Source organism: Gymnoscopelus braueri (genome assembly GCF_963280865.1).
Source record: "Gymnoscopelus braueri genome assembly, chromosome: 3".
Classification (NCBI taxonomy): domain Eukaryota; kingdom Metazoa; phylum Chordata; class Actinopteri; order Myctophiformes; family Myctophidae; genus Gymnoscopelus; species Gymnoscopelus braueri.
The window spans coordinates 57,814,463-57,829,585 of NC_137612.1; the positions used below are offsets into that span (position 1 = coordinate 57,814,463).

A 15,123-nucleotide genomic window follows, 5' to 3' on the forward strand; every position below is an offset into this window, starting at 1 on the left:
CTGCATTCAGTTCAGTATTCTGTAAACCTGGTTCATTATACTGACAATTTTGAACGATTGTCACAAATGTAAAAGTTTTCAAAAATGGCTATAATAGCCGATCTACGAGCTCCTAACGGGTGATGGGTTATTTTCAGTATTCGTCGTACAATAAAGTTTATAGTTGTTGTCGGGCAGAAACCTCGTATCTCCATGTTTCAACTTCGTATGGTTGTTTAGTTTTTCGATAATGAATTCACTTCTGCATCATAAAAGGTAGCACACAAGTAGCAAAAATAGCCGATCTACAAGCTCACTACGACGTGTTGTGAGCTTGTCAATCAGCTATTCTCACAGTTTTTTGTTTTTTTTCCAAAGTAATAATAAAGGGAACAGTTTTGGACTTCCAAGGTTTCCACCCGACAGCAACGTTTATTTTATTTTCATTTAAGAATATTTTTTACAATCAAATGTTATGTTAATGCTGCTGTAACAAATATAACTGCGCTGGTTGTAGTCGGCCTGCACCCTGTGCTCGGGTAGTTCACCTACTGGCCGACAATTGGTATTGCAATATAGCTAAAAAGTGCAATATATCCTCTAGCCAAACATGCTTTGTGTATGAGCTCAGCAGTAGAAATTACGGTGCACGCGTGGTAGGAAAAAAACAAAACAACCTTTGTTTAATTGGAAAAAGTTCAAATAAGGTTATTTCTGGGTTGGGGGGGGGGGGTCCCCAGTTCAAATATGATTATTTTGGAGGTCACGGAATCGGAGAATTTTTTTTTATTGCCCACCGTGATACTCTATTTCATAGAGTAGATTCATAGCTGCGCTTGAATCTGTCGGGAGCCACGTTGAGAACCTATGCACATTGGCTACAAGTGGGCGTGCCTTCAGATCAGGAAGCAGGCCGCGCTTTACCCAATCAAATGTAGTGGGTGGGATTTACATGTGTGCGGCTCGCTTCCCACTGGAAACAAACCGAAACTCATTTAACAATAGCGTCCTCGGAGCCGACAAAACCACGGAAAGTTAGTAACATTTTAACTTGTTCTTTCATCATAAAAACAAGTGGGCTTATAACCAAAACGATCCATGTTCTTTGGGAGAAATGGTGTTAGTGTTCCGTGGAGAACTATTGTTAGTGGGAATGAAAACATAGGCGCATATTCCATTGTCAATGGAAGGCTGAGCCTCGGGCCAATTGACGAGTCTACGCATCCAGTGCACGCATCCAGTTAAAGATGATATCCAAAAACTTTCGTTTAATTGATAAAAGTGGGTAAATAAATGACGTAATGCACCTTTTAGAGTTTAAATCCTGTCCAACAGGGATCGGTTGTGTTGTTGTTGCTTAGCAACCTGTGTTCAACTTAATACAGTTTTTTTTAGTGGGAGGGTGTTTGGGAGATTTGATTGGACGCCGCTGCTTGTGGGTGTGGCTTTTTGGGCGTGGCATGTTGTATGTGATTATATTCAGCAAAAAATAAATAAGTCATATTTGACCAAAAAACACACAAATTAATTATTAATTAATGTCTTTAGTTTATATTTAAAAGGAGCACTTCACCCATTTCCAACCTTATGTTTGCATAATTGTTCCTCACTAATGCTCATTATAAGATGGAACCATCTGCCAATGTGGGTTCTACCCGCGCCACCCTCAACAGCACCATCAGGAGGGCGAAAAGTTCAATGCCAAAACGGAGGACCAGCGGCGATATCAGAAGCACATGGCAGGTGGTACACACCTTGACAACATCAGAGGCACATGGCAGGTGGTACACACCTTGACAACATCAGAGGCACATGGCAGGTGGTACACACCTTGACAACATCAGAGGCATGTGGCAGGCGGTACACAGCTTAACAAAAGGGGCACGTGGCATGACATCTGGGGCATGTGGGAGGCGGTACACACCTTGACGACATCAGGGGCACGTGGCAGGTAGTACACACCTTGACGGACGCCGAAGCCAAAACCAAAATCCCAAGTGAGCCTGCCTGCCTCCCTTCCCTGACGAACTCAGAATCAGAATCAATAAACATTACAAGTAAGGTGGGTGAAATTCTTAGTTGTGCAGGCTCATCATGAATAAGTGCATTATGAATAATCTGTATAATACAGTGGCTAAAGTTCATAATAGTCATAAATGTACGTATATAAATGGAGTCCCTTTAAAACACATTTCAGTTCAGTCTGTGCAGTGTCACCAGATTTAGTCTATTTGCTGCTAGGTAAAAACTGTCCAAGAGTCTGGTGGTATTGCTCCTGATGCTCCTGTATCGTTTGCCTGGCCATGGAAGGATGCAGCAGCGGTCTGAACAGACTATAGCTGGCTGATTCTGATTCTCTGAGCTCGAGTCCAAGTCGATTATCGAGTCTTTGGCCACAAGTCCAAGTCGAGTCTCGAGTCTTTATGGTTGAGTCCGAGTCAAGTCTCGTAAAAAAATATTTTCTTTCAATAAAAAAAAAAAGTATTATTTATTTATACGCTGTAGTCTAGCATATGGCTATAAGTTAGCCAGTTTCAGGAAAGGCGCAATTTGCTCACGTTGGCTGTTACCGTCCACCATTCTAATGGATTCTCAGACAGTGGATTCTGGCCAATTGCCTTGGCCAGTGTTTTATCCAAAGTGCTAGAAACAATTCTACTGAGTAGACTTGAGATATTGATCTTGTCTGCTGATAACCAATTTGGATTCAAAGGAAAACATGGCACTGATTTGTGTATATTTGCTCTTAAAGAGATTTTAGATAAATTATTTCTACTGCGTTTGTATCGTTTATTGATGCTTCTAGGGCGTTTGACTGCATTAAAGGAGAATACCTTCCCTACTTCGGACATGATCTTACTCTTTTTAGTGTTGTATTTTATATTAAAATCAAGACCATACATGTGAGCATACTCAGAAGCTGTTGGAGACCAGCACTATACGGACTAAAGATGACCAAATCATAACTTTTCATGATTAAAGGAGAATACCGGACAAATTAAGTGTTGTCTTTGATGTCTCGTTACTCACCTATTGACGTGAAAAGTGGCGTTCTTTTTTTTCATAGATTCCCCTGTCGTCATTTTTTAAACCCCCTCCGTTGTCATAATGGGAGCGCGTGGGTTAGGGAGATTCGTCTATTATAACCGATGCAAAGTTGTTTTTTTCTCTACTGCTAGTCATTGTGGGGTCTCATGATAGTCAAACATGAGAGTAGCTAGCCTGAGAGGCTAGCGCTACTGCCGAACGATTTAACACTGGATGCTTGTTTCTTTCCAGAACCTGGCAACTCGTGTTGCCAGGTGCTCCCATTATGACAACGGAGGGGGTTTAAAAAATGACGACAGGGGAATCTATGAAAAAAAAGAACGCCACTTTTCACGTCAATAGGTGAGTAACGAGACATCAAAGACAACACTTAATTTGTCCGGTATTCTCCTTTAATCATGAAAAGTTATGATTTGGTCATCTTTAGTCCGTATAGTGCTGGTCTCCAACAGCTTCTGAGTATGCTCACATGTATGGTCTTGATTTTAATATAAAATACAACACTAAAAAGAGTAAGATCATGTCCGAAGTAGGGAAGACAGACAATCAACCTTTCAAAAATCATCCTATTTGAACTGGGGACCCCCCAAACTAACCATATTTGAACTCGGGACCCCCACAATAATCATATTTGAACTGGGACCCCCCCCAATAGGTAACATTGTCTCAATTACTAGGTTCCACATTGTTTTACAGTGTTTTAGAACAAGAACAATTTATACTGCCTCTCCTGTCCCTCCTCTCTGAAGGGAGGAGGGACCTTCACTCCTATTGGTTGGAGAAGCAAATATTCTGTCAGATCCCTTCACAAGCTACATAATGACACACACACGCACACGCACGCACGCACGCAGAGAGAGAGAGAGACAAGAGTGGATTATATTTTGGGGGTGAAAACAGCTGTAAGTATTTTGTATTACTACCAATATTATCTGTTATCATTATTTGTACTTGTTGTATATATATTTATTGTATATTTATCATTATATTTACCTTCCATTTTCATCTGTTAAAAACTAAAAGCAGTTTTGTGAGTGACACAGTGGTGATCAGCAGACTGTGTGTGTGTGTGTGTGTGTGTGTGTGTGTGTGTGTGTGTGTGTGTGTGTGTGTGTGTGTGTGTGTGTGTGTGTGTGTGTGTGTGTGCGCTCCGTGCGCATGTTCTGCAGACAGTAGATAAAGTCATGTCTTACTGTACATAACAGGTCAAACCAGGGCAACGTCACCACATGACTTTACTTACTTTACTTTAGTCAGACTGAACTAATAAACATAATAACATATCTATAATAATAATATATTTACATATATACGTGTTTATTAAATTAATTTAATACGGTTATAGTTTCATTGTTTAGTTTATTTTGTTAAATAGACACTAGTTTTCTATGCAGATGCACAGTGCTGTTTATATGTTGTTACTTGTTCTCATGTTTTTCTGTTACTTAAAGTAGCACTTCACTCATTTTCAACCTTATCTTAATTGGTCCTCACTAATGCTCCTTACAATATTATATCATATTATGTTTTATCTTCATAATTGGTCCTCCTCACCAATGCTCATTATAATATAATATTATCTTCATATAATTGGTCCTGAAATGGGTGACACAGGATGCAAACTCATTGGCAGACAGAGCTCCCTCACCTTCATGCCAGACATAGCAAGTGGCATTGTAAATTGTGTGTATACTGTTTAAACATCAAAACAGTACCTGGAGCCTGTCTTTCAGTCATTTTTCTTTTGTAACAAAAAAATAAGCATGGGTTTCCAAGGCTAGTCAATGACTGACCTGCATGAAGTGTACCATTGTGCAGCTGCTGAGGAGAAGATGCTGAGGCCATTATCAAGGCAGGTGTTCTCAGAAGAATTTAAGAGGCAGAACCATGGTCTTTACCATCCAAAGAAGGATCAGTGTAACACCTGCTGCTCCTACAAGGTTGGCAACTTGTCAGATATTGAATGGCAAGACCACCTTCTGAAAAGGTATAAAAACTGCGTGCATGTTTATGAAATGTCTACTGGCTCTGTGTTAAGACACATGAGCGCATGCATGCGAGAGTCTCCCAACTTGGGTAGCCTACAGTAGGCTACGTCTTTCTGGAGTTATGTGCAACCTTGTTTAAGGATGAACCCGACAATCTTATGCCGTAGCTGCGCCCACTGCCCAGCGCAAGTGATCTTTATTGTGGGTTTTGGCCACGGGACCGCAGCGGGAGATCGGAGGTAACCAGCCCACCACACACAAGCCTTCATCCGTTAATGTTTACACATTCATCAATCACTCCATAAACGTTCAAATTATGATGACAATCATGACAGCACAGCCCCTTGCTATCTCTCACGTCACGGCCACAGACCATGAGATGACGCAGGACTCCTTTATTTTGCAAAACAGCAGAGGGTGTGTGTCTCCACTCAGAGCGCAACTGCTTGGGGGTTCAATTAAAACCCAAACTTATTCCAATCATGACAATGGGATTAGTGTCATTCAACAATGTAGGCCTACGGGAAACAGACAACACGTAGGCATTTATTATTTAATTCATGATTCAGGTTTTTGTTTAGGATATACAGTATCTGTATACTTATGGCTAAATTAAAACATATCCCCCGCCCCCCCCCCCCCTTTTTTCCTTCCCCAGGCCATATTTTTCTGACATATCGTGACACCTATAGCCGACTGGACTTGTGCTGTTACGAATGCGGTTGTATTTTTGTTTCATTTGTGTTATATTTTGTTATTGGCTGTGCTTTGTAGCTGTGTGAGAATCCACATAAGTGATTCACAGGTGATTGGTGGGGTAACGTCACATGTCGGAGAAGTGTCGAAAAACAGGTGGGGCGAGGCTCTGCCACATTTATCAACAGCCGACCAAAATTATGTGATTGACAGGGTATACCTGCTTGATAAATCACACGTGGACGTGGTCGTAAGCTGATTCCTGGGCTCGAATTTAAACTTGTTTTTACGTTCCATTGATAAATGAGGGCCTCTGTGTCTTAGAGGTGGGCTGTGGACAGTTCAGAAACCTGCCTACCAGTGACATCATCGATAGGCAGGTTTGGTCATTTTCATTTTAATTAAAAATAAATTACCAATGCGAGAACTATGGCTTCTATATCAGCGTGCTAACTTACCCAGAATAGAAAGCCTGCAGTTTCTATTAGCTTATCAACGATGTCACTGGTAGGCAGGTTTCTGAATCTTATAATGAGCATTAGTGAGGACCAATTATATGAAAATAAGGTTGGAAAAGGATGAAGTGGTGTTTTAAGTGGTTAATGCGTAATGTACTTTTTTCCCTTACAATAAATGTAGTGGAGTGAAAGTCATAAGCATCTAAAAATGCTAATCGTCAGGCACCAGAACCAAGGACGTGTGTTTTCAATGAGTCTAACATTCATTAGAAGGACAATATCACTCACCAGAAGCAGGGTCTTGTGTTTTAAATGAATCTATCAGGTTAAAATGGAGTTTGAAGTTAGAATGGGTTTATATAGGAAGGGGACGTGTCTGATAAAATGAATATCAAATATCTAAATACTGAATCAAGCAAACGTCTGGAGTGAAACACAAAACGACAAAAGCCTGAGTAGATGTTAAAATGACCCCAAAACATGTTTGAAAGTGTAATATCCCTTTAAGTAGCAGTACTCATGTAAATGTAATGAATATTATTGTATTGTATTAACTTTGTTGTTGTTCATTAGAATGGTTACCATGGCGACGACCGTTTCATCAACTGTCTCAGCATCTGAACTAGCTGGTACACACACACACACACACACACACACACACACACACACACACACACACACACACACACACACACACACACACACACAGACACACACACACACTGACGTACATTACGACGGATTGAAAGTCTAATCAAAAATCTACGTGTTGTCAACATCCCTGATCAGACTATGAGTGATTGAAGCTACTAATAAAAAAATATTAATATACTGTGTGTGTGTGTGTGTGTGTGTGTGTGTGGGGGGGGGGGGGGGGGGGGGGTTAACAGTACAGACATAACCGTCTTCAGGCCTGTCACCATTGTGATAAGGACACACACACACACACACACACACACACACACACACACACACACACACACACACACACACATATTAGGAAATCAATCTTGAAGTGCCAATTATTACAGTATTTTATTGGGGTAGTCTCTCCTGAAGTGCCCAGGTTTTATTATAGTATTTTATTAGGTAGTCTCTCCTGAAGTGCCCAGGTATTATTCCCTCCAATTCAAGTTTATCCCTGTTTAGCCCTTCTAGCTCGCTGGACTTCTCTTTGTGCCTATGAAGTGAATAGTGTTGGTCCAAGTACAAAACCTTGTGGAACTCCCTGTCTAACTTTTCAGATCCGGAATATCCGACAACTGCGGCAGCATATGCAACAGATCCGGCAGCAAATGCAACAACTGCGGCAGCATATCCGATAACTGCGGCAGCATATCCGATAACTGTGGCAGCATATCTGACAGATCCGGCAGCATATCCGACAACTGTGGCAGCATATGCGACAGATCCAGCAGCATATGCAACAACTGTGGCAGCATATCCGACAACTGCGGCAGCATATCCGATAACTGCGGCAGCATATCTGACAGATCCGGCAGCATATCCGACAACTGCGGCAGCATATCCGACAACTGCGGCAGCATATCCGATAACTGCAGCAGCATATCTGACAGATCCGGCAGCATATCCGACAACTGCGGCAGCATATCCGATAACTGCGGCAGCATATCCGATAACTGCCGCAGCATATGCGACAGATCCAGCAGCATATGCAACAACTGTGGCAGCATATCCGACAACTGCGGCAGCATATCCGATAACTGCGGCAGCATATCTGACAGATCCGGCAGCATATCCGACAACTGCGGCAGCATATCCGATAACTGCGGCAGCATATCTGACAGATCCGGCAGCATATCCGACAACTGCGGCAGCATATCCGATAACTGCGGCAGCATATCCGACAACTGCCGCAGCATATGCGACAGATCCAGCAGCATATGCAACAACTGTGGTAGCATATCCGATAACTGCGGCAGCATATCTGACAGATCCGGCAGCATATCCGACAACTGTGGCAGCATATCCGATAACTGCGGCAGCATATCCGATAACTGCGGCAGCATATCCGACAACTGCGGCAGCATATCAGACAACTGCGGCAGCATATCCGATAACTGCGGCAGCATATCCGACAACTGCGGCAGGATATGCGACAGATCCGGCAGCATATCTGACAGATCCGGCTGCAACAACCATGATAGCGGATGGTATTGGTAAGAACTTCACACATAATAAAACAACAACAACAACAACAATATAGCTGCAAGCAGCGATAAACGGGGCCAAGGAATGAAAGGCAAAAGCAATATGCAATAACAGAACAATAAGACTTAGAAACAGAATTGATTGAACTTGAGACATAGCAGCCCATGCAATTAACAAATGAGCATTCTGAAGAACTGAGCAGATTGTGGGATTGTGGATATTGTACTGTATTTCTGTATTGTGTTGCTTATAATGCAGATTCCGAACTCGGTCACACATTCTGTTATCATGACACAACTTTGAAATTTATTTTATTTAATCTTTCTAGACAACACAGATGGATTGTAGTATACTAATTAGGCTTATCCATGGTGACAACTCGCTGGACTTCTCTTTGTGCCTCTGAAGTGAATAGTGTTGGTCCAAGTACAGAACCTTGTGGAACTCCTTGTCTAACTTTTCAGATACAGCAACAACAGCTGTACCTGCTGCAGCAACAATCCCGATAGCGAATTACGGATATGTTATTGGTAAGAATTTCACACATAATAAAAGAACAACAATAATAACAGTCTAAAGTTTGAAGCATCCTGGTAAAGATTTGATGTTTTGTATTCTCTGTAAGTTATCAGAATGCATAGTATGAGTGTACATGTATCATTGTATGAGTCATGTATTATTATATGAGTCCTTTATCATTGTATGAGACAGTGTACATTTATCATTGTATGAGTGTACATTTATCATTGTATGAGTAATTTATCATTGTATGAGCAATTTATCATTGTATGAGTGTACATGTATAATTGTAAGAGTTTACATTTATCATTGCATGAGTGTACATTTATCATTTGGCACACATGAATTTTATGTATTTTTTATTCATTGTAACTTTCCAGAGAAAACAGCTATTCCTCTTACGCCACCAAACAACATAAATTATCCTATTGGTAAGTACTTCACACATGTACAATTTACAATGTAGGCATTTAGCATAGAAAATCGTCCATAGAAAATCAGCAAAAGTGGCCGTTTGTCAAGATGTTTTTATCTCTGGAACGGAAGGTCCAATCTGCTCACGCAATGACACCTTTTCGCGTTTTTGGTGTTGTCGGGCCTAAAAGTATGATAATCGGGCCGGCCGGCAATAGGTGCCCTTTTGAAATTCCAGCCCCTGCCTCTCCAAATCCCTCTGCACGTCCCTGAACACCGGAGCCACCTAAATATTCATGGTCTACTTGTTTCACTCACATGATCTGGCAACACCGGCGCTTGTTTCACCCACATGATCTGGCAACCCCAGAGCCAACCACCCAAACAAACAGCCACGCATGCGCAACTGTAATTATAGATAGATGAACTGTAATGACCCAAGTGTGCTTCCTTGGGGAACTCCATAGTTCACTGGTAGGGACGAGGATAGGGTTCCATTAACATCAACCACTTGTTCTCTTCCCTCAAGGTAGGATTTTATCCAGTTCACAGATGTGTTATCAAAACCAATCGCCTTCAGCTTATTCAGTATAGAATGATGTGATTGACAGTGTCAAATGCCTTTTGGAGGTCCAGCATGACCATGCCGCAGTATTTGCCCAAGTCTACCTCGCACATTCAAACAGCAGTTTTCGATCTGCTTGGTAACTACTGATCTGTTTTTCTCTCGCCAGCTTGAATTCTTGTGGGACGTGACACTGACTGATGCATGTGTTATGTGGGCTACAATGGGAGCAATAGAGACGGCTGCGTCTCTGAGGAATCTGGTGGGGATGTTGTCATGGCCCCTCTAAAAATACTTATTTAATAGAATTTAGAAATCATTCCCACACAAACACCATGCTTTTTGAAGGTTTTATTTTCTCCCCTCCTGTGTATCCCGCACAATGGTTTGGTACGTTCCCAGAGCCTAGTTTGGCAGTGTTGCCAAGTCTGCTTATTATAAGCGCTTATTTTAGGCTTGTTTTCATAGACCCATGGTTGCTTGTTTCTCTTGCAAAATCTGTCAACATTGCTGGTGACGTATGTAGAACGCGTCTCTGACTGTGTTGTTTTTCCAGCGTGATAGAAGTTAGAACTCTGGTGTTGCTGTTTCAAAGAGTTAATAAGTTATTTGTTTTTTGTCCTCAAAGAGTGTAAGCCCCTTGGACGGCTACGCTACTACTACTACAAAAACAACGATTACTTTTCAAAGTGTTAACTGCGGTTAATGAGGGAATGGATAGAAACGCAACAATATACAGTACTATAAATGGAAAGAACGCAGAAAGAGCAATTTCTAGTTACGGCCGGCCTGTGCCATAACAATGGTGAGTTAATTTATAGCCTTTCTTAAAGTTGTCTTTGAGCCCGATGCTGTGCAGTGGTTCTGTGTGTGTGTTGAATTCAAATTGTTCATTTGAATTGAAAAACGTATTTTCTGTTTTTGCATTTTGCATTTCCAGATTCAACACCTGCTCCTGCAGTGACAACTATCATAACTGATTCTATTGGTAAGTACTGCAAACTACTACTACTACTACTACTACAACTACTAATTGGATCTGTTTCATCTCACAGGTGAAATTCAGTTTTCAGCTTCACCCATCTGAGTGCTTCTCTCAAAGGAGCACGTGGGCAGTTAGGGGTTAAGTGTCTTGCTCAGGGACACTTCGACACAGGAATCAAGCCTGGGGCCTCATGCTTCCCAGGCGGTCGGGACATCACACAGTGTTGTATCAGTCTTTATTGACTATGTTGATACATATAATTGGTATCATTCCTAGGGAGTGTTCGCTAGGAATATGACCTAAATGAAGCATACTGTATGAGGTGAATAATGTTGGTCCAAGCACATAGCCTATTATTACTACTACGACTACCACTACTATTACGACTACTACTATTACTACTACTATTAAGACTACTATTATTATTATTACTACTACTACTACTACTACTACTATTACTACACCTACTACAAACATCATTTGAGGCAAATGGAATTTCTGTTTCATTTGAACTCTTCAGATACAGCACTTGTTCCTTCTAAAGCAACAACCTTTCTAACTGATACGACTGTTGGTAAGTTCCTCACACATATAATAATATCCATCTTTGATGGGACTGTTGGTAAGCTCCTCACACATTATATATATACATGTATATATGTATATATATATATGTATATATATATACATATATATATACATATGTATATAAATATAAATATATATATATATATATATATATATATATATATATATATATATATATATATATATACACACACATATATATATATATACACACACATATATATATATATATATATACACATACATACATACATACATACATACATACATACATACATACATATATATATATATACATATATTTATACAAATATATATATATATATATATATATATATATATATATATATATATATATATATATATATATATATATATATATATATATATATATATATATATGTGTATATATATATATATATATACATATATATATATATATATATATATATAACTAAACGTTTGTATTTGTATTTGAATTTGTATTCATATCTAACGTAAAGCTGAAATCCATTGTCTTCTGGCAGGAGCCAATCAGGACCGTCTGTTGTCTGTAGGTGAGTTGTAGGAATGATCCTCACAAAGGTTTAGCAATCAAACGTAGAGTTATCATTATCTTCTTCAAATATGTTCAGATTTCAATGTTACAGTACAGAAACCTTACATTCTGTACTTTCATATTATGTAAAACAATGATTGATTGATTGATTGAATAATTTATTTGTCAGAAATGTAAAGTAAGACATTTAGGCTAAAAGGTTACAAGTCCTGGGGACTTGTTTCCATTGTGGGTTAAATTTGTTCTCCTGCTATGCTACACAAACGTGGAACGCCCTACGTCGTAAAAGAGTGTAAATCCCTACCCTAATTCAAAACTGCTCTAAAAGAGCACTTACAGGTGGCTACAATTCAAAACAACTTATGATTCCTAAGTTGTGTTAGAGCGCTCTTTGTGGGGAAAAAAAAGAATTAAGAAAAAATGCAAACACGAAGATTCTCGTTTATGGCACTCTACGGGTGTATTTGCAAACACGAAGATTCTCGTGTTTGGCAGTCAATGTGTTCAAATGTAATCTAGATAGACGTATGCTAGGTAGTAGGTACATTGTTTACCTGGTATCCCATAGTTTCAGTGTACACATTGTTATTTTGATGGTTTAATGTTTAGACTGATGCTAGGTTCCTGGTTTACCTGTGATCCTAGTTTACTGAGACACTACACTGTCTCTTTGCATTCTATGCATGTGTTTACCTTGCTTACTGTAAGTCACTCTAGATAAAGAGTGTCTGATAAATGCCTACGTGGTAAATTGTGAAGCACTTCACTTGTGAACTGTAACCCTGCATGAAATGTGATATACAAATAACATGTAATATGATTAATATAAATATTATCATTCCCATCAGGTTTAGCAGCCCCAGTGCTACTGGTGTTACTGGTGTTACTGGTAGTGTGTGTAGCGGGCGTGGCGATAATCCGCTATTGGTCCAAACGGAGAGGATCCTACGTCAACGCGGAAACTGGAGACGAGCAGTGTGATTGGACAGAAGACATCGCCATGGAGACGGAACCTGTCCCACAAAGTGTAGAGGACTAGGGTCCCTATTCCAAGGGAAATTTGAACAAACCACTAATTAGGGATTTCGGACTAGGCAAGAGGCGTTTCCCCGCAAAATTCGGTATTCTATGGCACCCCCGTGACCCGCCAAACACCTGAGCTACCCGTTACATTATGCATAGGTGTGGTTTGGGCGTTACAATGATAAAACCAATCACCGTGCCAGAAGCCATTGCCTTTAAGAGAAGACTGCGCTAGCCGTCATCCCGATCCAATATATGCTCTAGCCTATCTACCTGTCTGCACTGTTGCCTGGTCTGATTATTATAAGCCACATTGGGCTTGTTTTCCTTCTTTTTTTTATTTTATCCAAATACATTTTTATATTAATTTGTAGCCTATTGTGTTCACAATAAGCTTGTCATATTAGTCAGATCCGGAATAGTATATGAAAGCCATTTAAAATATTTATACTATTGGTACACACCGGCTGCTCCCAAATAATTAATTACATCATGTTGCGACAACGCTCCTACGTGGTACACAGACAAACATGTAGCACATGGGTATAATAAATTGGACAGTTTTAGGAAAGGTCTATAGCCTATGTACTCACGTTGGCTGTTATCGTTCTATTTCCACCATTCTAATGGGTTCCAGGGGTGTGTAAACATCTCTGAAGTTGCTCCATAGTTTCCTCTGAAGTGACGCAGTTAAAGTTAACTTACATCCATATTGTCCCCGTTATCTTTCATCATCCACCTTTGTTCAGTAATCCCGAACAGAGCTAAACTTTAAGTTTACATCAATCAAAGCCTCTCAAACCCAGACACATTGCTGCGATGCGTATGTGCGTCGACTACCTACCCAAAATAACAGACATACAAGCTATCAACGGCGCTGCGTCATGTCGTGTGGACAGCTTACAGATCTGTTATTTTGGACAGCATACAATGAGGCGCGCGCGCGCCACGGAGTAGCCTATCACTAAACCAAAAACATTACATTACGTGGTCAACAACATACTAGACATGTAACTTGCTTGGAGCTTTTAATGCAGTGGTTCTCAACCTGTGGGTCGAGACCACAATGGAGCACCCAACGCCTGGCGAGCTTGTATATCTGCTATTTTCACAATATTTATCTGTGGAACCGAGTCAAACAAAATGGGGGGGGTCCCCAGTTCAAATATGGTTATTTTGGGGGGTCATGAACGTAGCGTTTACACGGGGAATATAATAATAATATAATTAAGATTTTAGCCCAAACCCAACGGGACCCGACCCGGCCCGTCGGCACCGGCTGAGCTGGGTCTACGTTTTTTTTACATCCAAATAAATTCATATATTAATTAATTTGTAGCGTAGGCTATTGTGTTCACAATAAGCAACTTGTCATATTAGTCATATCCCCAAGAGTATATGAAAGCCATTTAAAATAGTTATATATTCCTACACAGCTGATGCCAAATAATTAATCAACAGGGCAGCGCAACGCTAAAGTAGCCTAGGTCAAATCAATCACTGTCTTGTCATGACGCAGCAGTAGAGAGCTCCCTTTAAAGTTTAAACCATAACATGACATAAATAATGGATCTTCAGAGCTTTCTTCATGTCTTTTTCACCTCAAAGTAAATGTTGGATTATTTCTTCAAATGAAAGCACAGGCAGCGGCCAGAAGGTAACATTGTATGTGATTTCTCCATTGCAAAAATGATTACGGTTATTCTATGAAACATATATTTCATAGAATAACCATAATCATTTTTAAAATGGTTATGGGGAAGTGTATATATTTATATAGCCCTATTTGCTCCAAGCTGTTTTTTAAATAAAATATAGACTGTTAGGGTAGAATGACTCCTGTTCTTAACGAATTACCAAGATTTAATGAGAAATAAGGCTTCTTTAGAAAAATGACTGACGGGCTGGGCTGGGTCTAATTTGTCAATTATTAGTCGAGCCAGGCTGAAATATTTAGGGGATATGAAAGCTCTAGTTAGTAGTTTGAAGTGCTCATGTGGCCTTAGTTGCTTCTTTTTGTTTTCATAGACCTGCGGACTGCGGTTGCTTATTTCTCTCCAAGGCTGGCAACACGGCTCATGGTCCAACGCACAAAGCCATTGTAGTGTCTGTGTGCACTTGACGGGTGA

The 15,123-nt window shown here is 40.2% G+C and overlaps 1 protein-coding gene and 1 long non-coding RNA gene across 2 annotated transcripts; both read left to right on the forward strand.

Annotated features, from left to right (window-relative positions):
- Nucleotides 1–3,872: 3,872 nt before the first annotated feature.
- On the forward strand, nucleotides 3,873–7,988 carry LOC308081450. Its single transcript, XR_013932851.1, has 3 exons — nucleotides 3,873–3,929; nucleotides 6,743–6,798; nucleotides 7,414–7,988. It is a non-coding gene; the product is annotated as an uncharacterized lncRNA (long non-coding RNA).
- A 10-nt stretch (nucleotides 7,989–7,998) lies between these two features.
- Nucleotides 7,999–14,637, forward strand: LOC308081441 (uncharacterized protein). The gene is made up of 7 exons (XM_080423174.1): nucleotides 7,999–8,349; nucleotides 8,806–8,871; nucleotides 9,241–9,291; nucleotides 10,780–10,827; nucleotides 11,345–11,398; nucleotides 11,940–11,969; nucleotides 12,820–14,637. Exons 1-7 carry the CDS (start codon nucleotides 8,331–8,333, stop codon nucleotides 13,008–13,010), a joined length of 459 nt encoding a protein of 152 aa, XP_080279300.1. The 5' UTR covers nucleotides 7,999–8,330; the 3' UTR covers nucleotides 13,011–14,637.
- Nucleotides 14,638–15,123: the final 486 nt, after the last annotated feature.

What these genes read in the sequence shown, in the direction of transcription:
- LOC308081441 (XM_080423174.1), top strand. An exon ending in TCTAACTGATACGACTGTTG is followed by an intron (nt 11,399 to 11,939) that starts GTAAGTTCCTCA and finishes GTCTTCTGGCAG; the next exon opens with GAGCCAATCAGGACCGTCTG. An exon ending in GGACCGTCTGTTGTCTGTAG is followed by an intron (nt 11,970 to 12,819) that starts GTGAGTTGTAGG and finishes CATTCCCATCAG; the next exon opens with GTTTAGCAGCCCCAGTGCTA.